Below are 23,890 nucleotides of genomic sequence, written 5' to 3'. Positions count from 1 at the left end.
ACACTTCTGTATGGGCTGCTGGTGCCACCGATGGCAGAGCTGTAGTCCTCACTGAGATGATAGGCATGCAGCAGCAGCACAGTACAGTGCTCTTCTGAAGCCAGACCACACGTGTTAGAAAACTTTTCACGAGTGTTTTTTTCACTTCCCTTGTGTATTTCAGTTCTCTTCTGGATTGCTATATTGTGATAATTTTGAAGGATAGGGAAATACTAAAAAGCAAGGCATGAAGGCCTTTCAAAGTGACTGCCCTGGAATGTTTAGCCAGTACCTTTTTCTTTTTTCTTTTTTTCTTTTTTTAAGACCTCATTTAATGCTCAGGACATTGTGTGATGGGGCTACTTTCAAAGGCTTTGCAGTCCACTGGATCAGTTCTTTGAAGTAGAAATGCCAGCAGGGGACAAGCTGGCAGCTTAATCCTTGGTATAAAATGTCCAAAGTGGTAAGAAGCCACTGCATCCATCTCATGGCGAGGAGCTGGAGGGCCACACCTGGATTTACATCCATCTCATGGACATGGACTTCATCCATGAAGCTGGAAGTGGCTGGACTCTTTTAGAACATAGGGATAGAACATAAGGGATACAGTTCCCTTTTACCTTCCTGTTACTTTCCTACTTTCTATCCTTCCTTCTCGCTCCAGTTCTCTTGAGGAGCCGGACCCAACAACCAAAGGTGAGGGACTGCAGCCTAAGACCCAGTGCCTGTTTCTGCCAGTTTTTTGCCTTCCCAAGCTTATCGCTGCTCCCCTTGCAGAGCAGGGCAGTGGCACACTGCCTTTCTCCATGGGGATTTTTCTGCAGAGTGGTCTGCAGCTCTGGAGGGCCTGCAGGATGTACATCCATGCCTTTATGCCCTGGATTGTTCCTTGGAGGTGCCCATCTCTTCTTTGGCATTGAGGGCGAGTGAAGAGATGGTACTTTTCAGTCACCAGGGTCACATTTATGTGCCTCAACATAGACTGTGTGATTCTGCAGACTCTGAAATCTACTTGAAATAAGAGATGAGTGCTGACTTTCTCATGGGAGGCCTTGAGGATCAGCATGTCCCTGAGGATCTGTTGCCAGGCCTAGTTGCAGAACTAGGCTGCTTGTAAGGAGTTGCAGTCCCAAAGCGGAGAAAGCAAAAGGGTAAGCTGAGGACAGGAATACGGACATTGACTGGCATGTGACTTCAGCTTTTGGTCACTGGGTTTCTGAGGAGTTTCCATGTGAGAAATTTAGTATTTAATAACCTTTTGGTAGCTGATGGTGCTGTCACTACTCTTCTTCTCTAGCTCTGCTGTCACTGCTCTGAGATGAGGGTCACCCACAATATCTTTCTTCTCTAGTAGAGTCTTCTTTGAACCTAATAGTCTATGCGTATTATTTATTGCTTTTGTCGCGTGTTTTTTTTTCCCTCATCTGCATTATTTTGCCTTTGTTAAATTCTTATGTCATACTATCATTAATTGTACTCATTGTCATGAGATCCTTTTGTAACTCTCACAGTTGGCTCCAGGTGTGATTTCATAATATTTAACTGCAGACTTTCAGTGATTACGAGTGTACTGTAAAGGAGAGGAGGATACTCTGTTGGTAAACTCCGTCATTACGAAAATCAGAGCTCATTATGAGAAGTGTGCTATTGAGCCACGTGAGCTTTCTGAGGTGGGGAGCCACATAGAGTTCACTGACCCAGAACTTCTGCTCAGACTTCAGCCTTTGTGCCATCTGCAAGTAATTTACATTTTTACTTCTTTTAATTAAATTCCTTTCGACATCTGTAAGATTCTTATCATCGTGAGAGTTAAGTCCCACAATAATCATCAGATTATATCGTTTGCTTTCATTTTGCTTAATTCTGAGCTTTTTGGGATTGGTGGTTTTTTTTAGATCTTCACCATGGTTATCAGATTTTTAATTTTTAATAAAAACTGATAGTTTCCTGTAAACATATTTGTAGATGTTAAGGCTTTATGATGCGTGCTTGGTGTTTTAAGACTTCCATTGATATGGGTGAGAGTTAGCTGCACTGCCAGAGAATTGTGCAGTAGATCCGTGAACTTAAGGATTCTTATGAAAGGATTCAGTATAGGTTATTTTCTTAGAGATAGAGGATATGAAAACTGACCTAGTAGTAATGATCTGCTTTCGTAAAAATAGCCAACTGTATCTCATTCTTCTTGGTCGTCAGACACTATAAAGTTAACATAACTTTTTACTTAGGGAAAAGGTAAGTATGGTGATTATCATCTTGGGAATGCTTCATCTAGAAGGTAAAAATAATTATCTGAAAGAAGTACAGAACAGAAACAGCAGACAAGTTTCTGCTTTAGTGATTTAAAAATGCTGAAATTTCTTGATTTATGTGCCTGCATTGACTCCAGTGCATCAGTTATGAAATTCAGATTGTGCTGTGCCTTATGCTGTGGCAGGATTGTTCTTCAGATTTTTCCTTTCTCCTTTCTCATCAAGCATGGTGATAAAGAAGTTAAAAAAAAAAAAAAAAAAAAAAAAAGGGGGGTGGGGGGAGGAGGGCGAAGATCTTAATTTGAGGATTTCCATCTAAAATGACAGAACTATAATAATTAAACTTAAGTAAAAACATTTTAAGATGTAAATGGAGTGAACTATGTTTCTAACACATCCCAAATGCATGAAACTAGAATACCACTCTAGCCAAAAACTTTCTGTCATTTCTCTCAGAGTATAACACTGCTTTTTCGGTAGTGAACAGACAATTCTATTCAGTTCCATTAAAGTTGTACCATGGTTACAACTATTTTGGATGATAGACAAAGGGATAAAAGTGTAGAAGGATCTTACAGATAGTTTTTCAGAATTTCCAGAGTCTGTGCATTGTAAAAGATTGAATTTCTCTGTAAAATCCAAATATTAGTGATGCATACATTGCAGCCCATGAAGTTGCACAATATTACTTGAAGGCGTAATTCTGACTGAGAGGAAGTTAGTAGACTTACGTTTTATTTTATTTTATTTTATTTTTTTCTAATCTGACTTGGTATTTGTTGTCCTGCTTTCTTTGTCCTGGAAATGATAGGAGTTCTTCTTTTCTCATATATCAAGTGTCATGGACTGGTGCACGCATACAAGTGAGAGGTCAGATGAGATGAAATCTCTTCTTTACAAGCTAAGCAAATACTGCATAAAAATTAAGTACATTCAACACAGAAATCTATTGTCATTTTTTTGCAGACTTGTTTTCTGAAGGAGAAGTAAAATCGCAGCAGTCCATTTTCTTAATTTTTATAAACAGACGATGTCTTATCTCAGAATGATGTTTTTGGTGTTGTTTATTTGGCCAAATCCAAAATATTTTTGTGCTATTTGTTGACCTTGTAACACAGAAGAATTTCTTTAAGACTAAAAAAAAAACCAAAAAAAAAAAAAAAACCAAAACAACAAAAAAAACCCACAAAGCTTTTAAGAACAGTACAGTCTATCAAAGTGAGACTTACGAAAGTTTAAGGGAATAATTTTCTTGCCTTACAGTTTAACAAAGATATTACACAAGGCAATACAAACCATAGAACACAAAACCAAATGTTCATTCAAATACCCATTTGGGACTAAGCTTGAAATACAACAAACAAATTAAACCTTTGAAAAGGACAAGACTGCTGAGACTTGTATTAAACAGTTCAAATCTTGTGCTGCAATTTGAGCAGAAAATATTCTCTTGCCAAAAGCCGGATGCTTGTACTTGGTGTCATGAGCGTATCCCTTGCTTTGGAAGTGCTCACAAACACCAAGCAGTGCTTAGCAGTCCCAGAAGGACGGAGAAGTCTCTGCAGCTACGGGTAAGCAGATATATAGTAGACAAAGGGCTGGAAAAGTGCTCCATCAAAACATTTCTGGGAAATGCATTTGGTGGAAATTTTCTTGGAAAAAATGCTGCAGTTCCTTATTTCCCTCGGATGAAAGAACTTTCTCAACTTCCATATCAAAGGACAATTTATAATGTATTTCTGAAGAGCTGTGTGCTTATCCATGATGATATTTCAGTTACAATATAATGATTCTACCATATGAAAATGAAGTATACAGGTGGAATTGCTTCAGTATTGCTAAAATACTTCTTTCTCTGATATTTTCACCTTTCAGTCGACGGAAGCATTGAGATGCTGGGTTTCATTTGGGAAAGTTTTTGACAAGTCCTAAGGAGAGTAGGAAGGACATTTGCCTATTGCACTTTTTCCATGTAAAATATCTAAGTTAAAATAGTGATTTTTTTTGTTTTCATATTGGAAGAAAAAAATACAACCTATTGATTCGAAGCAAGGATGTGTGTGGGTCTTTCTTTATAACCTTGAACTGTCCAAATAACCTTGGATTGTTGCCGCATACCCAGTCAGTACTATTACCTGCATTCACGCTCACCTCAGCTCCGAAACCAGCAGTAATGAAAAGGAAGGCTCCATACATTAAAGTTGGTTTTACAGCAACCTGACAAGTTTTTTCCTTTCACAAATCTGAAAGTGGTTTGTGTCCCTCTTCACTGCTGTAAACAGCTAAACTAAGCATGTGGCAGAAAAACGAGTATGAATTCACCTGGTGTTGTTACTATAGGCTGATAAACTTCCTGGGCTTGTTCCTGTGTATCCTCTCTATCCACTGTTGTAAATGCTTTGTCTTCCATTACTTACTTGAAAAACAAATTATTTTCTAAAACAAAACTGGGTTAAAAAGTAACTTTCTTGAAGTGCCAATAGGTGGTGAGCTTTTTGGTCCAAGATCAATGTGACCCATTTTTATTGGGTCAGCACTTCCTAATCAGTGCTCAGGCAAAAAGAAAGGCCAGCACTACAGATGAACCCCCAGTTTCGTCAGATCAGAAAAAAAAACCAAACAAGGATTTGATGTGCACTCCTTCCAGTTGTAAATGCTTGCTTTTGGTTCAGGATTAAATAGAAGTTTTCAGGATTTCCTGGAAAACAGAAATGCACCAGACTTGCAAGTACTCTGAGAAGAGCACTTTGTTGTTTCTTTACTTTCAATTGCAAAGTTAATCTTTGAGGAAAAGCCTTCTCCTTCTGAACTCATGATACACTGAGAACAGAACACTATCTTCGGAAGAGACCCAGTGAACCTTCTTTTTTCCCTTTTTTTGGTGCTTTGTGGAAACAAACAAGCAAACATTCTTTGAAGAAACCAATATTTCTTCATGATGAGGAAGGCTCTTTGAGAAATGGCTTTTAGTGAAAAGTTTCAGCTTAGGTTATTTAAAACCTTTGCTGTTTGTCTGAATGTTGGCATAAAAACATTAATTATTTTATGAAGATGTAATAGAATTGCTTTTGAAGGTACTTGGAAACAGTCTGGTACTCCACAGGTGATGCTGAAGTTAGGTCTCTGTTCCATCTTTTTAACTGCTACCAGATATATTCTGACACATACATTTAATCCAGCTGTGCAATGTGTCCCATGAGATATGTAAGAAGTAAAAAGCTTGCATATGTTCAACTTCATGATGATTTCTTTAGTTTACTGTGTTTGTATGTTACATGCACACCACTAATGGAGAGAAAGGGAAATTGAATATTTGTGTTTAAATGGGCACTGGTAAAAGATTGCCTGGACAGCCCTGTCAGAAGCAAGTACAATATACACATTATTTATTTTTCCTGTTGTAGGCACTTCCCTATTGTAATGAGTTGCCTCCAAAATGTCCCTGAGGTTATTGTGAAATGCTTAGGGTCTGGCAGGGCACAATCAGTATGCCAAACTTTAGATCTTTCAGATGCGCTCTTGGGTTTTCCTTGTTCTCTCTGATCCCCCATTGGATTACAAACATAGCATTGCTCTTAGATAATGCATCTGGAGATGCAAAAGGGATCTTGGTGTTTCTTCCCATGCTGATAGTTTTTAAAAGCACTTCTCAAAGTTCCACTTAGAGTGAAAGGAAAAGAGACATCCTCTCTTCTGGTTTAACACATTCGGGAGCAGTAAAAAGGCAGTAATAACACAGATGTAGTAAAGGGTGGCGGTTTTTTGTTAGTTACTTCACAGGAACATATTTTGTTTTAGAACACGCATACGTGTCTGCAATCTTGATGTATTTCCTTCCATATCAACTCTCTTCTTCAGAGAGGCCAATCTTTTGTCAACAATTGGAAACCAGTAGGATTCCCTCTTGGTATCCTACTTTTCATGTACGTGGTGCTGAAAGACGCTTCTGACAGGGTAGCATTCAATAAGGGAGTAGGCAAATCCATGAAAGAAAAATCCAGTAAGATCTGCTAGATACAAAGACATCAGTAAGAGGTAAGAATATATTCTTGCAGTTGCCATGCTCTGCTGGCCCAGTTTTCATTCTCTTCAGGAGGCATCTAGTACCTGGCCATGGTCGGAGACAGGATATTGGGTTAGATGGACGTTTCAGCTCACCTGCAAAGGTCATCCTTATGTTCTTTAGTATCCTCAGTTAAAATGAAGATGGAGAAAGTGGCGTGGAGGTGCAGGTATCTCTGGACGGTGGTGTTTCTTGGAGCTCGTGCAGGGAATCTGTTTGTCAGAATGGATTTACTGCCTAAGAGACAGTTGAGGTTAATAGTATTAGATGCTCTTCTCTAGAGCTTTTTTGGATGTTCCATGCAGCTTTCCAGAGCTAGGTAATTTGTTGGAATATATTATTAATAATGCTATTGGCTAAGTGTATTTTTAGCTTGCAAGCTCAACATATCTTAATTTACATGGAGTTTTCAGTTCATTCATAGCTGCCCCATCTCTCCTTGGAGGGGGATACTGCCTGTGACATAAAGAGATACCTTTGTAAGAGTTCTGTCTTCTGGGCTTAGTGAGAAACTGGGGAAGAGAAAAGAGAAAACTGACAGCAGCCTGAGCCCTTTAAAACTGCGCTCTTTTGTAACAGCATGTTGTCGATCCTTTGGCAGGTGGGAGCAGTCACTTGATCATGGACTCGCTCCACGCCAATCCAGGACTATAAAAATTTCAGAGCATATAGACACACTCTTCTATAAATATATTTACAGTCCTAAAAACATCGATGTACTTCTGCAGTTGGGTGTGTGTAGGACCTCCTAACGTTCTGGGGTACCCTTCCCTAGGGAACCAGGTTTGATTAATAACTGCTGCACAGTGCACTCTGCCAAAAGCAAAACACCGGTGTCCACCAGAGGCCGAGTGATAACGTCATTGCTGCCAGAGATGATTAACTCTGCTCCCAGAAGCTAAGAAGCAGGATTTTTCCCCCTTGTCAAGGTGGAGCAGAATGTTATGTATGAATTCGTGCAGCTAGAGGATGAAAACTGTTTACACTGGGCTTGAAAACAATAAGTGTTTAAGTTACAGACTGCGAAAGAAGATGAGGACCAAGAAAGAACGTGAAGGTTCAGTAGAGCGGGTTTAAAATCATTATAAAAACCAAGTATTTGTTAGAAGAATAACTATTTTCTACAACTGTATTTTAATGGAAGCACAATGAGTATTAGTTTTATCAGCATGACTTCTGAATACTTTGATGTTAGAAAATACTCCTATGGCTTCCAGTCACCTGGAGACTCGAACCTCAGCAGAAATACTTCACGGTCCATTACCAAGGTAGCGCAGGGGATCGCTGAAGAGGTCCTGAGCTGTGGCTGTTGTTTCACAGCTGGCAGCACGCTTTCCTCACCTCTTTCCCAGGGGACAGAGGACATTGGTGGTGTTATGTTGTATTGCCAGCTTGAAAGCACACAGCAGGTTTTTGTAAGAAGCCCAGCATTATGTTGTAAGTGACATGGAGTCTGAAAAACCTGAAGCTCAGAGCACCAGAAGGAGCAACATGGCACATTAGTGATCCTAGCAAGGAGAATGTGGCTCATTCATCAAAACTGGTATTTGGAGGTTATGCACAGTTCAAATAAAACAGACCAGCATTTTCTAACCTGTCCCTGGATTTCTGTCAGCTTAATTGATATGGTTAGAATTGACTCTTGGCAAATTTTCCATTTGTGTTGCATGTGATGAGTGTTCGTCTGTAGTTGTATAACAGACAGAGAGGTGTTGAAAAAGTTATCTGCAACTCAAGCAAATAACATAAATAATGGTTTTTTTTTAAGTCAGAACACGGTTGACTTCAGTAGAGTTCAAGTCAAATTGATACAGGAACTGGGATTAGATTTTTAGTATTCTTGGCTCCTAGCCACTTGCTCAAAGTATCAGGCTTCCTCCCTGATAGGATAGTTTGTTTCCTTCCTCATTTGAGCAATAGTGGTTTATTCAATGCAAAATGAAAGCTGCTTACTATCTTTTCAAAAAAGCACTGGGGGGAAGAACTCTCTAAATGATTAAAGAAATATTCAAAATGTCATTTGAAATTTGTAGGAAAAAATGGATTTATCACTTTCTACTACAATAGAATGTTGGTGGGTTGTTTTGTTTTGTTTTGTTTTGTTTTCCTTAAAAATGGCAGGAAGGTTTTCTGTCATATTTCTCATCAAAGAACAGATGTTTCATAAAGTCTTTCTTGTTTTCTGTTGTTTCTTGTATGCTGAGAATATTATTTTTGTGACTTCACAACAGCTGAGAAATGAACCAGCAGCCTGATTCTTTTTACGACTTTAATTTTCCTGAAATAGGCTAGGACATTACTGAACTCCTTGATACACTGTACAGTCTTACTAGATGCTCTACTATTAGGTCATGTATCAAAAATATGAATGAGACTTTAGAAACTGGTTCACAAGAAGTGTATAAAACTGACTCTGTACTCACTGATGAGGGATACCCCTATGTTGCTTATCACTTTCTAGTCTTGTTCCCTAATCTCCTGGGCCAGTGGAGTGAGAGAAGCTTATCTACCACACAAAAATCTCTTGCATGTTCTGTCTTTAAGAATATGATTTATTCAGACATGATTAACAAGCATGCCGACTGTCATATTGCTTGTCGGTAGAATAATTTTCATCCATTCACGGTAGCCTCTTTTGAAATAACATCCTCTCTCTATTGGTTAGAGGGGGATTTTGCACGGAGAGGCTTAAACCAGCTTGGTCAGCCTTACTTTCCAGGGATAGGGAGCCCATTCTGTCTGATACGGCATTATAAATGTAGGACCTTGCATCTGGGAGCCAGGCGGGCTGCGACAGGAAAGCCAGGAAGGGAGCAGGACACAGACTGTGGTGTCAGGCCCAGCAAGTAAGGAGGTGTGGGCCTGGCTCTGCTGAGGTAGCCAGCATGCCTGATGCGGGCCTTGTGCCTGCTTTTTACTACTGTTTTGACTCTACTCCTCATCCGGGAATGCTGGCTGTAGCTGATCCAGCAGGTAACGTGAGATGTTATGAATGAACAGTTTGTGAGCTGTCAGAAAATCTGCTGGAACAAAGTCAACTTTAGAAAGGCTGTTAACAAAGGTGAACCGATAGAGAGTGCACAGGATCAGCATGCTGTCATGTGGAGCTTTATGCCCGCCTTTAGCTCCGGATTAAACTGCAGCCTCACTTTCCTGAGCCTCTTGGCAGAGGACCTGAGGGAGAAATACAGAAAGCAGTACTGGGGAGTCAAGGAAACAGCAGGTATGTGGCAGTTAAATGGTGCTGGAGTGTGCTTGTGGGTTTGTAGCAGTCATTTGATAGGCAGCTTCTATTTGTTTTAGAGGCCTGGTGTGGTATTTAAAGCACAAATAGTGGGAAAAATGACATTTAAAGGCATGTAACACTAAGGAGTAGGTGAAAAGCTGAAGTAAAGTCACACCATCATCAGACTGATGTGCAACCTAGTTGTACAGCCATGTCCTGAGTGCTTTAAAAGTGGAGTCCACTATGCAGCTCCATCTCAGAGGTGGGGCTTCATGGGATTTGCATACTTTTTTCTGGCCTTGAGAGTGAGGTGTCATGTTCAATAGCTGTCAGTCTTTGAATATCTGTATTTCCATTATGAGTATGTAAAATATGTAACTCAGCATGATTCTGCTTCATATGGAAAAATCCTTACATATTAAATTTGTACAGGGAATCTCTCCACAAGGTTTTGACTCTTACCTTGGCAATTGTCACTAGCCACTGAAGATGCATGCACAGAACAGGACACATTGTTAACTCTTGTGTTTGAATTTAATGGAATATCCTACACCTCTGTGTATGATTATGCTTTGCCCATATTGCCTTTCCCTGATGAAATCACTGATTTGAAACTAATAAATCCAGATTAAAGGGTGACTAACCTGATGGTAATATTTCTTACAGATAAGTTTACCTCCTGGACAAATAGCTGAAGTTTGGTGAATATCACAAGAATATGAGTAACCAATACATGGTTAAGACATGGTTGCTTGAACTTGCATCATTGAGAGTGAAGCTTGTGATGGTTATGGTTAATGATGCCTAATGTTGTGAGGCAGCTGTTCTCAACTTCCTACAACTCCCATCCAGACCTTAAAACTTCAGCTTGAAGTTCTTTATGCCTGGTGTCTGTTGCAGGTTCTCCAGAAGTCATCAAAATGATCTTGTGCTTGTTATAAGCATATAAAAGTTATAGCAGCAATCTGCTTTGGATCAGGGGTTTAAAATTTGGCGGTAGTATTTCTCTGGGATTAGAGAGTTTGGACAACTTGAATATGCTTCTATGGTTGGCTAAGTTAGCAGTCTCTGCGGAGTTACAAATTATGCGTGATTATTTTGAAAACTAACTTCTCAAGATGTTCTGTTGGCATGAAGTATCCAACAAGTCATTTTTGGGGACTATGTAGGTAGGTCCTGAAAGTGAATTTTATCCCACCTGATTTCTGGCATTTAACTGAATTTGGGGAGGTTCACGTTGTCTGGAATTTAATAGACTTCTCCCCTATTAGTGACCTGAAGAAGGATCTCCAACTACCTCATGCCTCAAGGAGGAATTTTTTTCCTGATTATTTTTTATCTTTTTACTTTTTCTTTTTTTTTTTTTTTTTCTTAAGCAGACTGTTGTAAACAGTTGAACTTGTAAAACTAAGTATATTTAGCAAATCTCTACTGACTTGCTGGGAAAGTAGAGTTTGTGTACTTTGCAGTTTTGCTTTGGTGTAACTGAGGGTTTCCTGAATTTTTTAGTACTTACCATTGCATATATAGAAAAATATGTGGATCATGTTGATGGACTTAGACAATAGCAGCAATAAATTAAGTCCCATTCTTGATATCTCTCCTACTGAAGAGTTTGAAATACTATGGGATGGTTAATTCTCAAAGAATTAAGTGGAAAACTTTTAACTCATTTTGAGTTAATTTAGTGCTTCTTTTGGAGATCTGTGTTGGGACCATGTAGGGTGGACTGTGGGTGTGATCCTGCTTCCTTATTGGAAGGTAACTTTATTGCAGAGATGACTTCTTGAAGATGAGATCTTAGATCATTATGATGTGTTTTATCAACAGAAGCATAAATATACCATGCCCAGGAAGCCTCAGCTTCTCCATTACACAGGTACTACATAATACTATAAGTAAAGTCAGACTAGACTATTTTTTGTTTTTAGCAAAAGCTCCTGTTTTCCAGCTGAGCAATTCACTGGTTTATAACAAGGCAGGATTTTGTGGGGCTTCTAGCACCTGTATGGTTTGCATTAGTTGATACATAAAAGGATTTTTTAATTATTGTTGTAATTTGTACTGGGAAGGTTTATCTGCCAACTTGGAAAAAGACTAATGATTTAAAACAGAAGACAGATCTGGAGTCTGACAGGCTCTTTCCTGCTCTCTCAGGAGAATATGAAATTGGCAAAAGGCTCCCACTCCTCCATGTCTTGCTAGCTTTCTGCAAAAGGGAAGTAATGCTTATCTGAAAGAAGAGATCTGGAGCTAAGTATCTTTTCCAAATAAATGTCCTTGAATTTATTTAATTTAACTGAACAACAAATTGAACCTCCTGAGCAAACCGAAAAGCAAAGCTTTCTGCCTGGATAAGGAACGTGATTGGTGCCAAGTGCTGCAGGCTAGTGAGATCCTGTTGATTTTAGCAGGGCAGCTTGACTTTGTCTGATACTTTGGAACAGAAATTGAAGTTAGAGGGACAGAGTTTACACTTGCTGGAGGGTCCCAGTCTTCTCTATATGGATGTGCTCTGCAGCAAATGGTCAGAGTGAACTGTGGCGTTAGTAACGGCCTGTGTTGTGACAGGCATTTTATCGAGGCTTTTTTATTATTAACATTTTATTTGTGTTGTCTTTCGTAAATCCTATGTTTCTTTCCCTTGTTTACTTCAATCTGTTCACCTTATAACCATATTCTCTTCTGCTTTTCTTCTAAAAATCCTTCTCCCTTTTTCACTTTGGTGTTCTCTTTCTTCCTTTTGACTTTCTTTCACATCCATAATTTTTTGTTACTCCCCATAATGCCTCTTCCATCCTTCCTCCTTTCCTCCATTTCCATAATGAGCCATTTCACTTTCCTTCTTTCTATTCCTGTATTTTCCTTCTCTTGCTTCACGTCTTGAACTCCTGTGTTCCTTGATTCCTCCTGTATTTTTTTCCCCAGCTTCTGTCCTCTTCCTTCTTTTTGTATTACTTCCCACTCAAACTGTATCTTTCCAAACATTATTCTGTCACATTCCGGGGATGGGTGATGGACAGAGGACGTATGGATGCTGCCAGGGATGTGGCTATGAATACACAGGACACAGAAGTGGTCCTCACGTGTCCCACTGTGTTGGTGCCCGCTTCCTAGGGAAGGCATGTCCTCCTTCAGGAAGGTCTCAGCGCTGAAGCCAATTTCAGTAGAAACTGCTACACCCTCAACACTTACTGAGAAGTTACATCGTGATATTTTTGAGAAGATTTCTGAGGTTCTTCATGCTCCCCTTTCCTCAGCAAATCTCTACTAGGATGATGATATATAAGAAAATGAGAAGTACAATGAAGCTGTGCTTCATTCCTCTTCTACTCTACTCTTCCACCCCACACACTGGGTGCTTCTTGCTGCGGTCTCATGAATCTTGTATGTGATTCTGTTGTGCATATTTTTGTAAAAACCGTGGCTGCAGTCATTTATATAACGTGTTTGCTTTGCCATCACGTGTAACGCCTGTTTTTCTTCAGTCTTCACACCTACTGTTTGAAAAGTAGCCTAGTCTTTTGTAGTAGTGTGCAGCACAGGAGACTATTACTACTTGTGACTTTGAGCTGTGTGCAGTGTAACATTTACCCTTTTCCTAAAATTCTGGTCTGTCACCTACATGCATTACTGAAAACCATTACGGGCATTTCTGAATTTGAATGCGTGGCTCTAGAGAGAATATTTCCTCTTTTGCATTTACCCAGCTAAATCATCACCCTGACAAACTATCAGCTCAGCAGGCTTTTTGGAGGGGCCCTCCCTCTCTTTCTCCCCTTCTTTCCTTTTAATCATTTCCAAGTGTTTTCTCACCTCTTTGTACATTTTCAACTTCACCCCACTCTTCACTGATGCTGTGGGACAACACTGGTAGAATATTTAATTAAATAAATGTTCAACTGTTATACTGTATTGTGCCACAGTTGAGTAGAATTATTTTAAAATATGCTCACTCTAAATGTATTAAATTAAATTGTACTAATTCTCAAACTTGATAGGGATCTTCTGGATGCATTATTGCATGTTTGATTTGAAACTGAATTTTTAAGCAATTAGCATTTCATTACCCGTATTTGTTCTAGTAGTGGCAAATTTTGTTATAGGTATTAATCATAGCAAAATCCTTTTTGGTAGTGTTACTAAGTTATGGGAGAGCCTTTGGATGCAAAGACTTGGAAGTCAGAACTGCGATCTGTTCCTGAAACAGTGTGTGAGTAATTCTTACTCGCATTACTAACAATCCTGGCTTCGATTAAATCAAATGAATCTAAGCACAGAATGGTAATTATTTTGGCATGGGAAAGCTGACAGTGTTTTCAGAGCTATTTTTATTGCTGCATTTTAAAACATCACTTATTCCAATCTTCCCCCTTTCTTTATTCATCTTGCATAAAAATAATCCATCAACTGTTTCTGGCTGTTATCTGCAAAGTGAAGTTTGTGTGTTCCTTTGAAGCTGAACAGAAGGAAACATCATGACCGTGATTTCACTGTCTGCATATAATATAGTCATTTATTAAAAACTGTTTATAACGTCTAACCCTTTGATTTTCAAACCTGTTTATCTAGAAAATATCTTAGGTATTTTATGGTCCTAAAATAGCTTAAGTTCTGTATTTAAAGCTCTTAGGCTTTGGTGTTGAGCCATGTATTTGTATAGGTACATGAAAGCCAATTTAATAAAAGAAAAAATCAGATAAAGGCTGCTTTGTATTAGAAAGAGCTAATCAGATGATCTTTTGTGAAGCCTTTTTAAAACAACCTTTGGCTTACCAGGGAACCAGTCTATTTTCTGGAAATGTGAACTTCTTTTCCTGTAATTCTGTGAAGGTGGTTCTTTGGGATTTCTTTTTTCCTGGAGAAAAAGGAGAGAGAAATGAGAAATCTAAACAGAATGCTACCATCTTCATTTCTAAGGAAGAACAAATAAAGAGTAGCAGTTTCCAATGAAATAACACAATCTAAAGGGCCAAATGATAAATTAATGGAAACTGGTTCTTGTATATTGTTTTGGAGACTAAGCACATTAGATTGAATTGTTTCACAACCAGCACGCCTAATTATTGTGTCTGCCACATTCATCTATTTAAATCATTCCCAACTTTTGGATTGCTGCCTAGAATATTATTGCAATACGTGTTTCAGCTGGCTATTCCCTTGTCATGCACTGCTTCACGAAGGAGGCTGATTTTGTTTGGAAAAAGAAATAGAAGCAACCATTAGTAGGATATTTAGAGTACCTGATAAGAAGCAACGATAGGTTTCATAAAGTTGATGTGAACGAGCTGAATGTGAACTGATATTATATTTGTTTTGTCAGGTCAGTGATTTAAAAAGTGCCTTTGTGGAGTCACTTTTATGAGAGAGGACTGCTACGCCTGTGTTTTCAAAATACTGTCTTTGCCAGCTAGACGTTGCCTTGACCTTACCCGTGGCAGAAGATACCTCAACTGTCTTGATTTGCCAATTAATTGATGGGAAACTGAACTCACCGTAAAAGCAGGAAGAAGGAATTGTTATTACTGGGACATGAACAAATGAATGCATTGCTTTTCTTGTGTAATCAGTACCAGCAAGCAACCTGCGGCGAACTAATATTCCATCCAAGAGTGCCATTGCAGTGAAGGACGTGTGCTTGTAACCGGTGCGTCAGTGATACAATCAGCAGACCCACACGTTTTACAGACAGAAATGCTCCTGAGCATGATCTTCTTCAGCCAAAAGTCTACAAGCGGGACTTAATGATTGATGAGTGACTGCTCGCCGATAAACTTTCTCAGTTTATTCAGTGTTGTGTGAGTTGGACATCGTTAATCATCCCTCCCCACTTTAAAAAAAAAAAACTTTCTTTCAAATTGGAATTATTTTTTTCTGGTAGGTTTTTTTTTTTTTTTTTCCTTCATCAATAACTTTGGAAATTTCTTTGGCGTAATTCGCTTGACGGCGAAATTCTACACAAATTCTACATCAGCCTTTCATCATGGCTTTGAATGTTGCTCCTGTAAGAGATACAAAATGGCTAACATTAGAAGTGTGCAGACAGTTTCAGAGGGGAACTTGTTCACGCTCTGATGAAGAATGCAAATTTGCACATCCCCCTAAAAGTTGCCAGGTTGAAAATGGAAGAGTTATTGCCTGCTTTGATTCCTTAAAGGTAAGGAAGAAAATTGCATGTGCAATGTAGTTGCTGACATATCGTACTGAAAACAAAAATTGAAATTGAATTACAGCTAATCAGAAGGTAATTGTGTGGTTTGTTCTTGGTAAGATGTATGTTAATACAAGTGTTACTTGTCTTAACTTTTGTTTATTGAAGCTCTAAAGAGCTTTCTTTCTAAGATTTTTTCTTTTCCAGTGTCAATATGTTGTTTACTGAAATGTCATATGACTGTGGGATACAGGATTGCTTTCAGCTGGTGTGACAACTGTAGTTACATTCTATAAATTACCATTGTTTCACTGCAAATGAAAATACATGGTGGCAGAGTACTGAGCCACCATGTAGTGTGGCTAGTGAGTCAAATGTCATTGAAAAAAAGTACATTTTCATTTAAACCAACAAAAGTAAGAGAAGTCTATCAATTTTGACACAGCAGACTGTTTACCCTAGTACTGTAGACTCCAAGATAAATGAACAGCATTGCTCTTTATGTACATAATGTTAGTATAGATAGCCATCTAAGTTTAGAACAGAGTGAAGGGATGCAGAGCGCCTGCATTAGAAATAGTGTGGCCAGAAGGAGCAGAGAGGTGATCATCCCCTTGTACTCAGCTCTGGTGAGGCCGCACCTCAAGTATTATGTGCAGTTTTGGGCACCTCACTACAAGAAAGACATTGAAGCCCTGGAACGTGTCCAGAGAAGGGCAACGAAACTGGTGAGGGGTCTGGAGCACAGGTCTTATGAGGAGCAGCTGAGGGAGCTGGGATTGTTCAGTGTGGAGAAGAGGAGGCTCAGGGGAGACCTCACTGCGCTCTACAACTTCCTGAAGGAAGGTTGTGATGAGGAGAGGTTTGGCCTCTTCTCCCAGGCAACGAACAGGACCTGAGGAAATGGCCACAAGTTGCACCAGAGGAGGTTTAGGTTAGACATAAGGAAGAACTTTTTCTCTCAGTGAGTGGTCAGGCACTGGAATGGCCTGCCCAGGGAGGTGGTGGAAGTGCCGTCCCTGGCAGTGTTCAAGAGGCGTCTGGATGAGATGTGGAGATGTGGTTTAGTGCTTGTGGTAGCAATGGTAATGGGAGGACGGTTGGACTAGACGATCTTGCAGGTCCTTTCCAACCTTGTGTTTCTATGAGTCTATGATTTTCTCCTGTTGAGGAAATCTAGCACTTATACTGGTGGACCATGAGGTCTGTGTGACCTCCTAATGACATCACGCACGCTTCAGAAAGCTATTTTAAAAGTTTTGCAAAAATATTTTGCTCTGCTGAATAGACTGAATAACCCCATGGGATTTGAGGAGTACACGATGTTTTCTGTGAAGATGTGTTTGTATTCTCATGTAAACAGAAGGAAAAAAAAAACATTTTTGTGTGTATAAATAATGACCAGGAAAAGTTAACCATTTGAAATTTTATTTTGAAAGTTGGGGCAACTTGTCTTTCGGGCATGGGGAATGTATTGGGCTGCTTTTTAAATTCGACTCTGTAAATTGGAATTTCAGTTACTTACTGAGAGCTCTTGCTATGACAGTATCAGTGTGAATGAGAAGAAAGTTCCATTTTATTTGAAAACATTCGTTTAATTCCATTATACTTTTGAAAAAATTTTAATTACAATACAAAATGCTCTACTACCCATCTCTTTTTATGTGTGTTTTTTGATTTTTTTCCCTCTTCTTTTGAAGATTCAGGAGGTAACTTGATGGAAGTGTTTGTGAGGGGTTTATGTTCTGTCTGTCCTGTAAACCAGAACAGCACCTTTGGAGTCATCACATTGAGTGCTATTAATGACCTTAATCCATGGATTACTGCACGATAAACTGCAGCAGCGTCTTTGTAGATGTTCTAATATGTTGGTCACTTGCCAGTGGGATGATTTCTTTTTCTTAAATGGACAGGCCAGCAAAGGGGCTATAAGTAACTTTCATAGAAAATAAGCAGGTTGGTGGAATTGTTTCAAATGCAATGTTTTACCCGTTGTAGAAGCCCCAGGAAACATTTTACAGGCTGCCAAAGAAGTTTCATTTAAAACTAAGGCTTTTTTTTTTTTGAATGTTTGTTTGTTTATAGAGCTGCAAGATTTTAAATTGGTCAGACCATAGCTAAATTCTTCATTTCTAACTTCAAACATGAATTTGTGTTTTATCCCTAAACACTTGGAAGCAGGGGATTAGTGTGAGAGGAGAATCATTCTTACACTCTTCTGGTTCCCTGACCAAAGGAGTTATTAAACAACAGAAGACTTGGCCACAAGGCAAATCAGTGCCAAAGCAATGGTCTTAATTTCAGAGTTTAGAAGTACAACCCTAGTAGCTGTATAGATAAAAGCAAATCTGGAAAGAACCTCAGTTGACCTAAAACTCAGTGCTCTGAGTGTGTGTGCCCCTTCTTTTTCTGGAAGAAAGAAGGAATTGGTGTTATGAAGCTGCACTGGTTACAACGGGCTTTATTGCTTCTTCCATGACTGCCCTTGCTGGGCAGGAGGCCTGATATGGGGCAAAGGGCTCTCTGTTCATCTTATAACAGCAGGGCTGGCAGGGCAAGAGGCTGCTGCTGCATCTTCAGAGCTAAAGCATGCTTGTGCTGCCTGCTCGCCTGCCCTGACATCGCAGGGTGCCCGAGGCTCCAGCACCAGTTATTTGAGCTGGAGGCTTTTGTGCTGGGATGATCACCACCCGAGAAATGGAACTTGTGTTGCAGCCAGATTTAATAATGCAGCGATTGCTGCGGATAACTTGCTGACAACCAGCATCGTTGCTCAATGGGAAGAAGTCCGAAACCATTTTAAAAACAAAGTCAAAGCAAACAAGCATGTTTTGTCCTTGTGCAGTAGGGCACCGACTCTGATGGGCTGGCACTTCCAAACCTGGCATTGGGGGCCAAAACCGAGCTGCCCTGCCCTGTCCTCTGCTCTGTCGCTCTGCCCCCCAGGCAGCTGGCAGAAGGGAGCAGGCACCCGTGCCTCCTGTGCTGTGTTTGTCAAGCTCATTTGATCAAATTGCTGGTAAAGATGGGATCAGAAAGAGAAGCCCAATTGCGGCCTGAAGCCACAGAGGCAGAGGCTCAGGTTTCCTTCTGCTGACCGCTGCAAGCTGGCTGATCATGTCTGCAGTCACTGATAATGTCTGCGCAGCTCAGCATCAGTCAGAGCCCAACCTTCAGTACATGGAGGGCTTTCAGGAATCGCTGAGACTGCATGGCTCGGGGCTGTATCAGCGAGTATCCCGAATCCGTTATCTGCATTATTCCAAAGGGTGTTTGTAAATTGATGCACGTATGGCAAGAATGTGTCCGGATAGCTCAATTTGTTTATACTGTTGTTAGCTACATAAATCTATCTGATGGCGCGGCTTCCTGAAATGCTGGCGTTAATCATATGGCTTCAGAATAACTCTTTGGAATTCAACAGGCGGGATAACATTTTATGTAAATAAACAGTCCGGAGTTAGAGATAAAATCAGAATTTAATTAAAAAAAAACAGAAGCTGTTTTCTTTACTGAACACTGAACCATACTTTAATGCGGGCAATTATTTAGAATTTATTTGTGTAATAGCCAGAACTTTGGAGACTTAGCATTTTTACTGTCTTGGTTTGGTGCATCTGCTGTAAAAATAAATAATAGTGAGTAAGTTGAGTGTCTTTGGATAAATATCTTCCTACCCAGAGAAGAAACAGGATTTTTTTAGTCTAAGATTGATGTATATATTACATTTATGTGGTGCCTAGCAGCTACAGCACCTCTGTAAGAAATCAGTCAGACACAAGATACAGCACTCAGGCTGTGGCTGTCCTTGAACAACAAATCATAAGGGGTCCATGTTCAGAGAAAGAACATGCACCCTCTGGATGTGTTCTTTCTTCTGGTTATCTGGGACAGGAGAGGGAGCAGTGTGGTGTCTGTATGTGGCAGCTGGATAAGACTGGTGAAGAACTTGCATGGAGCCACTGGACAGTTCAGCAGAAGCCTACAGAGATGACAAGAGGGCTAGAGCGCCTCTCCAGTGACAAGAGGCCAAGGAAGCCTGGGGGAGCTCAGCCTGGAGTGAAGGCTCAGAGGGGATCTTACCCATGTCTATAAGTACCTGAAGTGAGGGTGCAAAGACTACAGAGCCAGGCTCTGTTCAGAGGTGTCCAGTGCCAGGACAAGAGGCCATGGACACAAACTGCAGCCCAGGAGGCTCCCTCTGAACACCAGGAGCTGTGAGGGTGCCCGAGCACTGGCACAGACTGCCCAGAGGCTGTGGGATCTCCTCCCTGCAGCTCTCCAGAAGCTGCCTGGCCGTGAGCCTGGGCACCCTGCTCTGGGTGGTGCTGCTGGATCAGGTGGCCTTCTCACCTGAACAGTTTTGTGATTTTGTGACCAGAAGCATTTTCACTGTCTGCCTGTAGCCTCGTGATTGGTTAAAGGTAGTAAAAGCTGGTGTTAAGAGAGGAAATAATCGCAGCCAAGGGATGCTCAATTCTGGGCTGCACCACATCCTTCTTTGTGCTCCCACCGCTGTCTTGTGGTTGTGCAGTACACCAGGCTGGGAAATTGACTGTGGTTGAAACAAAGTTGTTGTTGCAGTTGCTGCTGTCAGAAGGGAGCGATTGTGGGGACCAGCAGAGCTCTGCTGCTTCTGTAGGGATCATGCCATGGCCTTAGGTCCAGGCTTCTGGAGTAATGGGATTGCATCAGAATCCAAGTTTTCCCATATTAAAGGGATCTATTTGTAGGTCTGCTAGTTCCAAGTAAAGGGTCAATAGAATGTAAAGAACATTGTTTGCTTTTAACTCAGAAAGCATTTTTGACTCTAAAAACCTGTCCTAGTAATACTTGGCTTTAAACCCAGAAAAATTTGCAACAACCGCCCCTTGGTTTTTCAGATCCAAAATGCTCACTGTCTAGGCTCTGAATATCCTTCATCTATGAAATGCTCCAGGCTAGACAGAAATAGCTCAGGACTAATGAGCCTGGTTCAGTTGCAGGCCAGAAACTTGCTGATGCCAGCTCCTGCCACATGGGCTTCTGAGATAGGGTTTGGCATTTTTTGTTTGTTGAAGACAGAGCCTGGCCTGAACTACAGAGAGTACTTTAGGGGTTGTGTAGGAGATTGTTCCTGTTATTCCTGTAGGCACCGGTGCAGCAGTCAGTAGATAAGCACCCATTAACCCTTCACAGATAGCGTTGCCTCCAGCATCTGGGCTCCTTCCAGCAGGAGCCTTCGCTGCTCTGTAAGCCAGTGCAGCACCTGAAATTGAACCAGGCAAGTGGCTCCCACTAGCTTAACGTCCGGATGAAAGTGGCTCCCAGCTAATCCAGTTGCCTGTGGCTGACATGGATTAAGGCGTATTTACATGACGAAGCCCAGAGCCTTTGCCAGTGAACAGGAAAGCAGTGAGCTACTGAAGAAGCTCTGCCAGTCAGAGCCTTGTCTGCTGCCTTAAACCATACTGAAGCCTTTCTGAGACTGTTGCTTCCCTTTGGATGCTGCAGTGATTTTGGGTCTTGTGATGAGGCCTATTTAAGGGGAAGTTTCAATTTCAGGAACTCCTCTGTTTATGTTTTCATATTCTTGCTCAGTTCAAGTAGCTTAATTCTTCAAAAGTGAAGAACCTGGATATATAACACTTCATATATCACACACAGAGACCTCCAAGTTCAACATTGCAAGCAAGCAAACCTGTTTTAAAGACTCACTTGTCCTGCTAGTGGTAAAGAACAAAAACCTTTAAGAGGAATATTAATATATAATATAATCTCTAGGGACGAGAACATGCAGAACTGTGCTGTATTTAAAAAATAATAATAATAAAACATTAAAATGAATAGTAATGCCTAGGAGAGGAAGAGGGGAGAAGCTTGGCAGGTAAAAATATGTTCATGTGCATTTCAGCAGGAGCAGACTCCCATGTTCTCAAGCAAGTCTAGCTTTTAAATTACAGTCTGAAATCTCTTGACTCAGATTTATACCTTTTCTGCCAACTACTAGAAGGATACACTGTCTAAGCTAGTATAGACAACAGAGGAAATATCTTAAAGATACTGTCACTGCAAATTTTATGGTGGCAACAAGAAAATGAAAGCATTTTTATGGTTGGAGTTGGATTTTTTTGTATTTTTTTCTAATCTATTTACTAGTGTCTAAATACATTGAACTGTTCTATTTACTGAGCCAACAGACTAGTGTGAACTGTTCATTTGCATTTTCATGAAAGCCTTTTAAGAACATGCCTATCTGGTCTCATTTGGCACTACAGAATAAAAGGTAATTGAATGCTGTACACAGTAGACCTGTTTACCAAGTTAAAAGGGTTCCAGGAAAAAAAGAAATTTTAGGAACATCTACTTTGTTGAAGTATCTGAAACTGAAAAGAATCTGTGTAAGAAGGACTTGGTTTTATTTAGAAGAAGGAGGGAAAAAGTCTTTGTAAACTGAGCAGGCTGTCTGTAAGGGAGTGATCTCACAGTTAGGATGCTCCAGCTAGCCATTTGCATTTATGCAATTCTTTAGGGATCTCTAAATGCTTTATAAATGTTAAAGAATCGGGATCTTATCACACAGTGAGGTAGATGATACCTGGTCTCACTTTGCAGTTGAGGCAATCTGGACAGATTGTAGGTGCGTGCCATAGACAGAAGTGACTGGCTGGTTTTGTCCGTACCAGAGAGCATGTAAATGAGTAGTCATAGTGTTTTAACTGGCACAATTAAAACTCACAGTTATGTGGTGTGACACTGTTCAAAGACAAGGTGAGTTCAAGGGCTGTGCCTACAGCTGGTGGGAACAAGGGAAGAATGACTGAAATGAGCAAACTCATTTCTCCTGGGTGACAGCATCGTTTGTTCCTTCTGGGTCCATGAATTCAGCCAGCTTTGCTGCACAGTGACCTAATTTCAGTTGGATGGGGTAAGTTTAGGATCTGGGCATGTGGAATTTGTAGCCCAAAACTGTTCAGGTGAGGATTCAGAACCCTAGTTCCCCCAGAGGGGGCTTCGTGCATTATCCATGTAAAAAGCAAAGCAGGAGGTTCAGTCGTGTCACTTCTTATTATGCTTTTTTAAAAGTAAAACCACATGTGAACAAGTTACAGGTAGTCTGGCAGCACCTGGTAAAAACTTTCCTGTCTCTGAATTGCAGAGAAGTGTGGGCATGAAGAGAAACTGTAAATCAAGGCCAGTTTTAGCTTACTGAGAAGTAACTCTGTGGTCTCCCTCCGTGCTCAGAATAGCGGTGGCCACCTTGGGTCAGATCAAAGCCTTGTTTAGTGATGTGGAAGGGCCAGTAGTGTATGTTTAAGAGGAGGCGTACAAGCATGTAATGGCCTCCTGGAGTGCTCTTGTAGCTGCCATTGGTCTGCTGCTCAGGGACTTTGAGAGCCACATACGATCTGGCTGTACTTAATACTTCTTGCTGAACATCTTTCCCCTGGATTTGTCCTGCTGTTTTTTGAACCGCATATATCTTCAGCACACACAACATGCTGCAGCAAGGGCTTCTACAACTTCATTACACAGAGCTGCAGCAAGTGATCTGCTGTTCATTGCAAACCTCTTGGTTTCATTTGACACCTCCTAGGTTTTATACTGCAGCAGCAGAAGAGAACTTGCTAGGAATTATCCTCAGGATAAATCTATTTTATTTTTTTCCCCCAGCTACCCTCTGGAGAGGGTATGCTTCTCTAAAGTTAATTCAAAGGAAGTCTTTTGAGAGTAAATACGTAACTTAAAATCTTGTCTCTGAAAATACAATTTATGGAATGCAAAGACCCTGGGTTTGTTTTTTTTTTGAGCCCTGGGAATTTTGTGGCTCAGAATAAAGTTCAGATATTGCATGTGATTATGTTGCTGTTTTTCCTGAGAATGTAGGTATAGCTTCGTGTTGCACCCTACCCATGTAACTGAGAGCTGCTGCTGAAAGAGATGGTTGCATCCGGCCCTATATTCTGCCACACCTAACTGTGTTGTCTTTTTGTCTTTGTTCAAGTAATCAGTAATTCATCCACACAACTTGTTAGAGATAATCCAAAGGAGAGGAAGAGAACTGCATTCAAATCTGGAGTAAGTTAAGGTTCAATGGAGTTTAAGAAAGGAAGATGTCTTTTTGAAGATACTCTATCTCTGTGTTCAGGGACTCGCAGTTATTCCTGCCTTGTCAGTCATTGTTCTTGTTTGTTTTCTGCAAAGCCCTCTGTTTTTATATTCCAGTTTTAATTCCTTTA

The 23,890-nt window shown here is 40.4% G+C and overlaps 1 protein-coding gene across 13 annotated transcripts in view; it reads left to right on the top strand.

Annotated features, from left to right (window-relative positions):
- Positions 1–23,890, top strand: part of MBNL2 (muscleblind like splicing regulator 2) — a 105,907-nt gene that overhangs the window by 20,550 nt on the left and 61,467 nt on the right. For 10 of the 13 annotated variants that reach the window (XM_085215623.1, XM_085215620.1, XM_085215624.1 and 7 more), the window contains exon 2: positions 14,844–15,677. The exons of 2 other annotated variants lie outside the window; for them this stretch is intronic. In XM_085215623.1, coding sequence (XP_085071749.1) covers positions 15,504–15,677 — 174 coding nt within the window. In that variant the 5' untranslated portion in view covers positions 14,844–15,503. Of the gene's footprint in view, positions 1–13,712; positions 13,734–14,843; positions 15,678–23,890 lie in introns of those variants that run through there. One more of the 13 variants, XM_085215617.1, reaches the window with a different exon arrangement.

This window comes from Meleagris gallopavo, chromosome 1 (genome assembly GCF_905368555.1).
Source record: "Meleagris gallopavo chromosome 1, MGAL_WU_HG_1.1, whole genome shotgun sequence".
Taxonomy (NCBI): domain Eukaryota; kingdom Metazoa; phylum Chordata; class Aves; order Galliformes; family Phasianidae; genus Meleagris; species Meleagris gallopavo.
The sequence above is the reverse complement of the archived record's forward strand: the minus strand, read 5'-3'. Positions and strand labels throughout refer to the sequence as shown.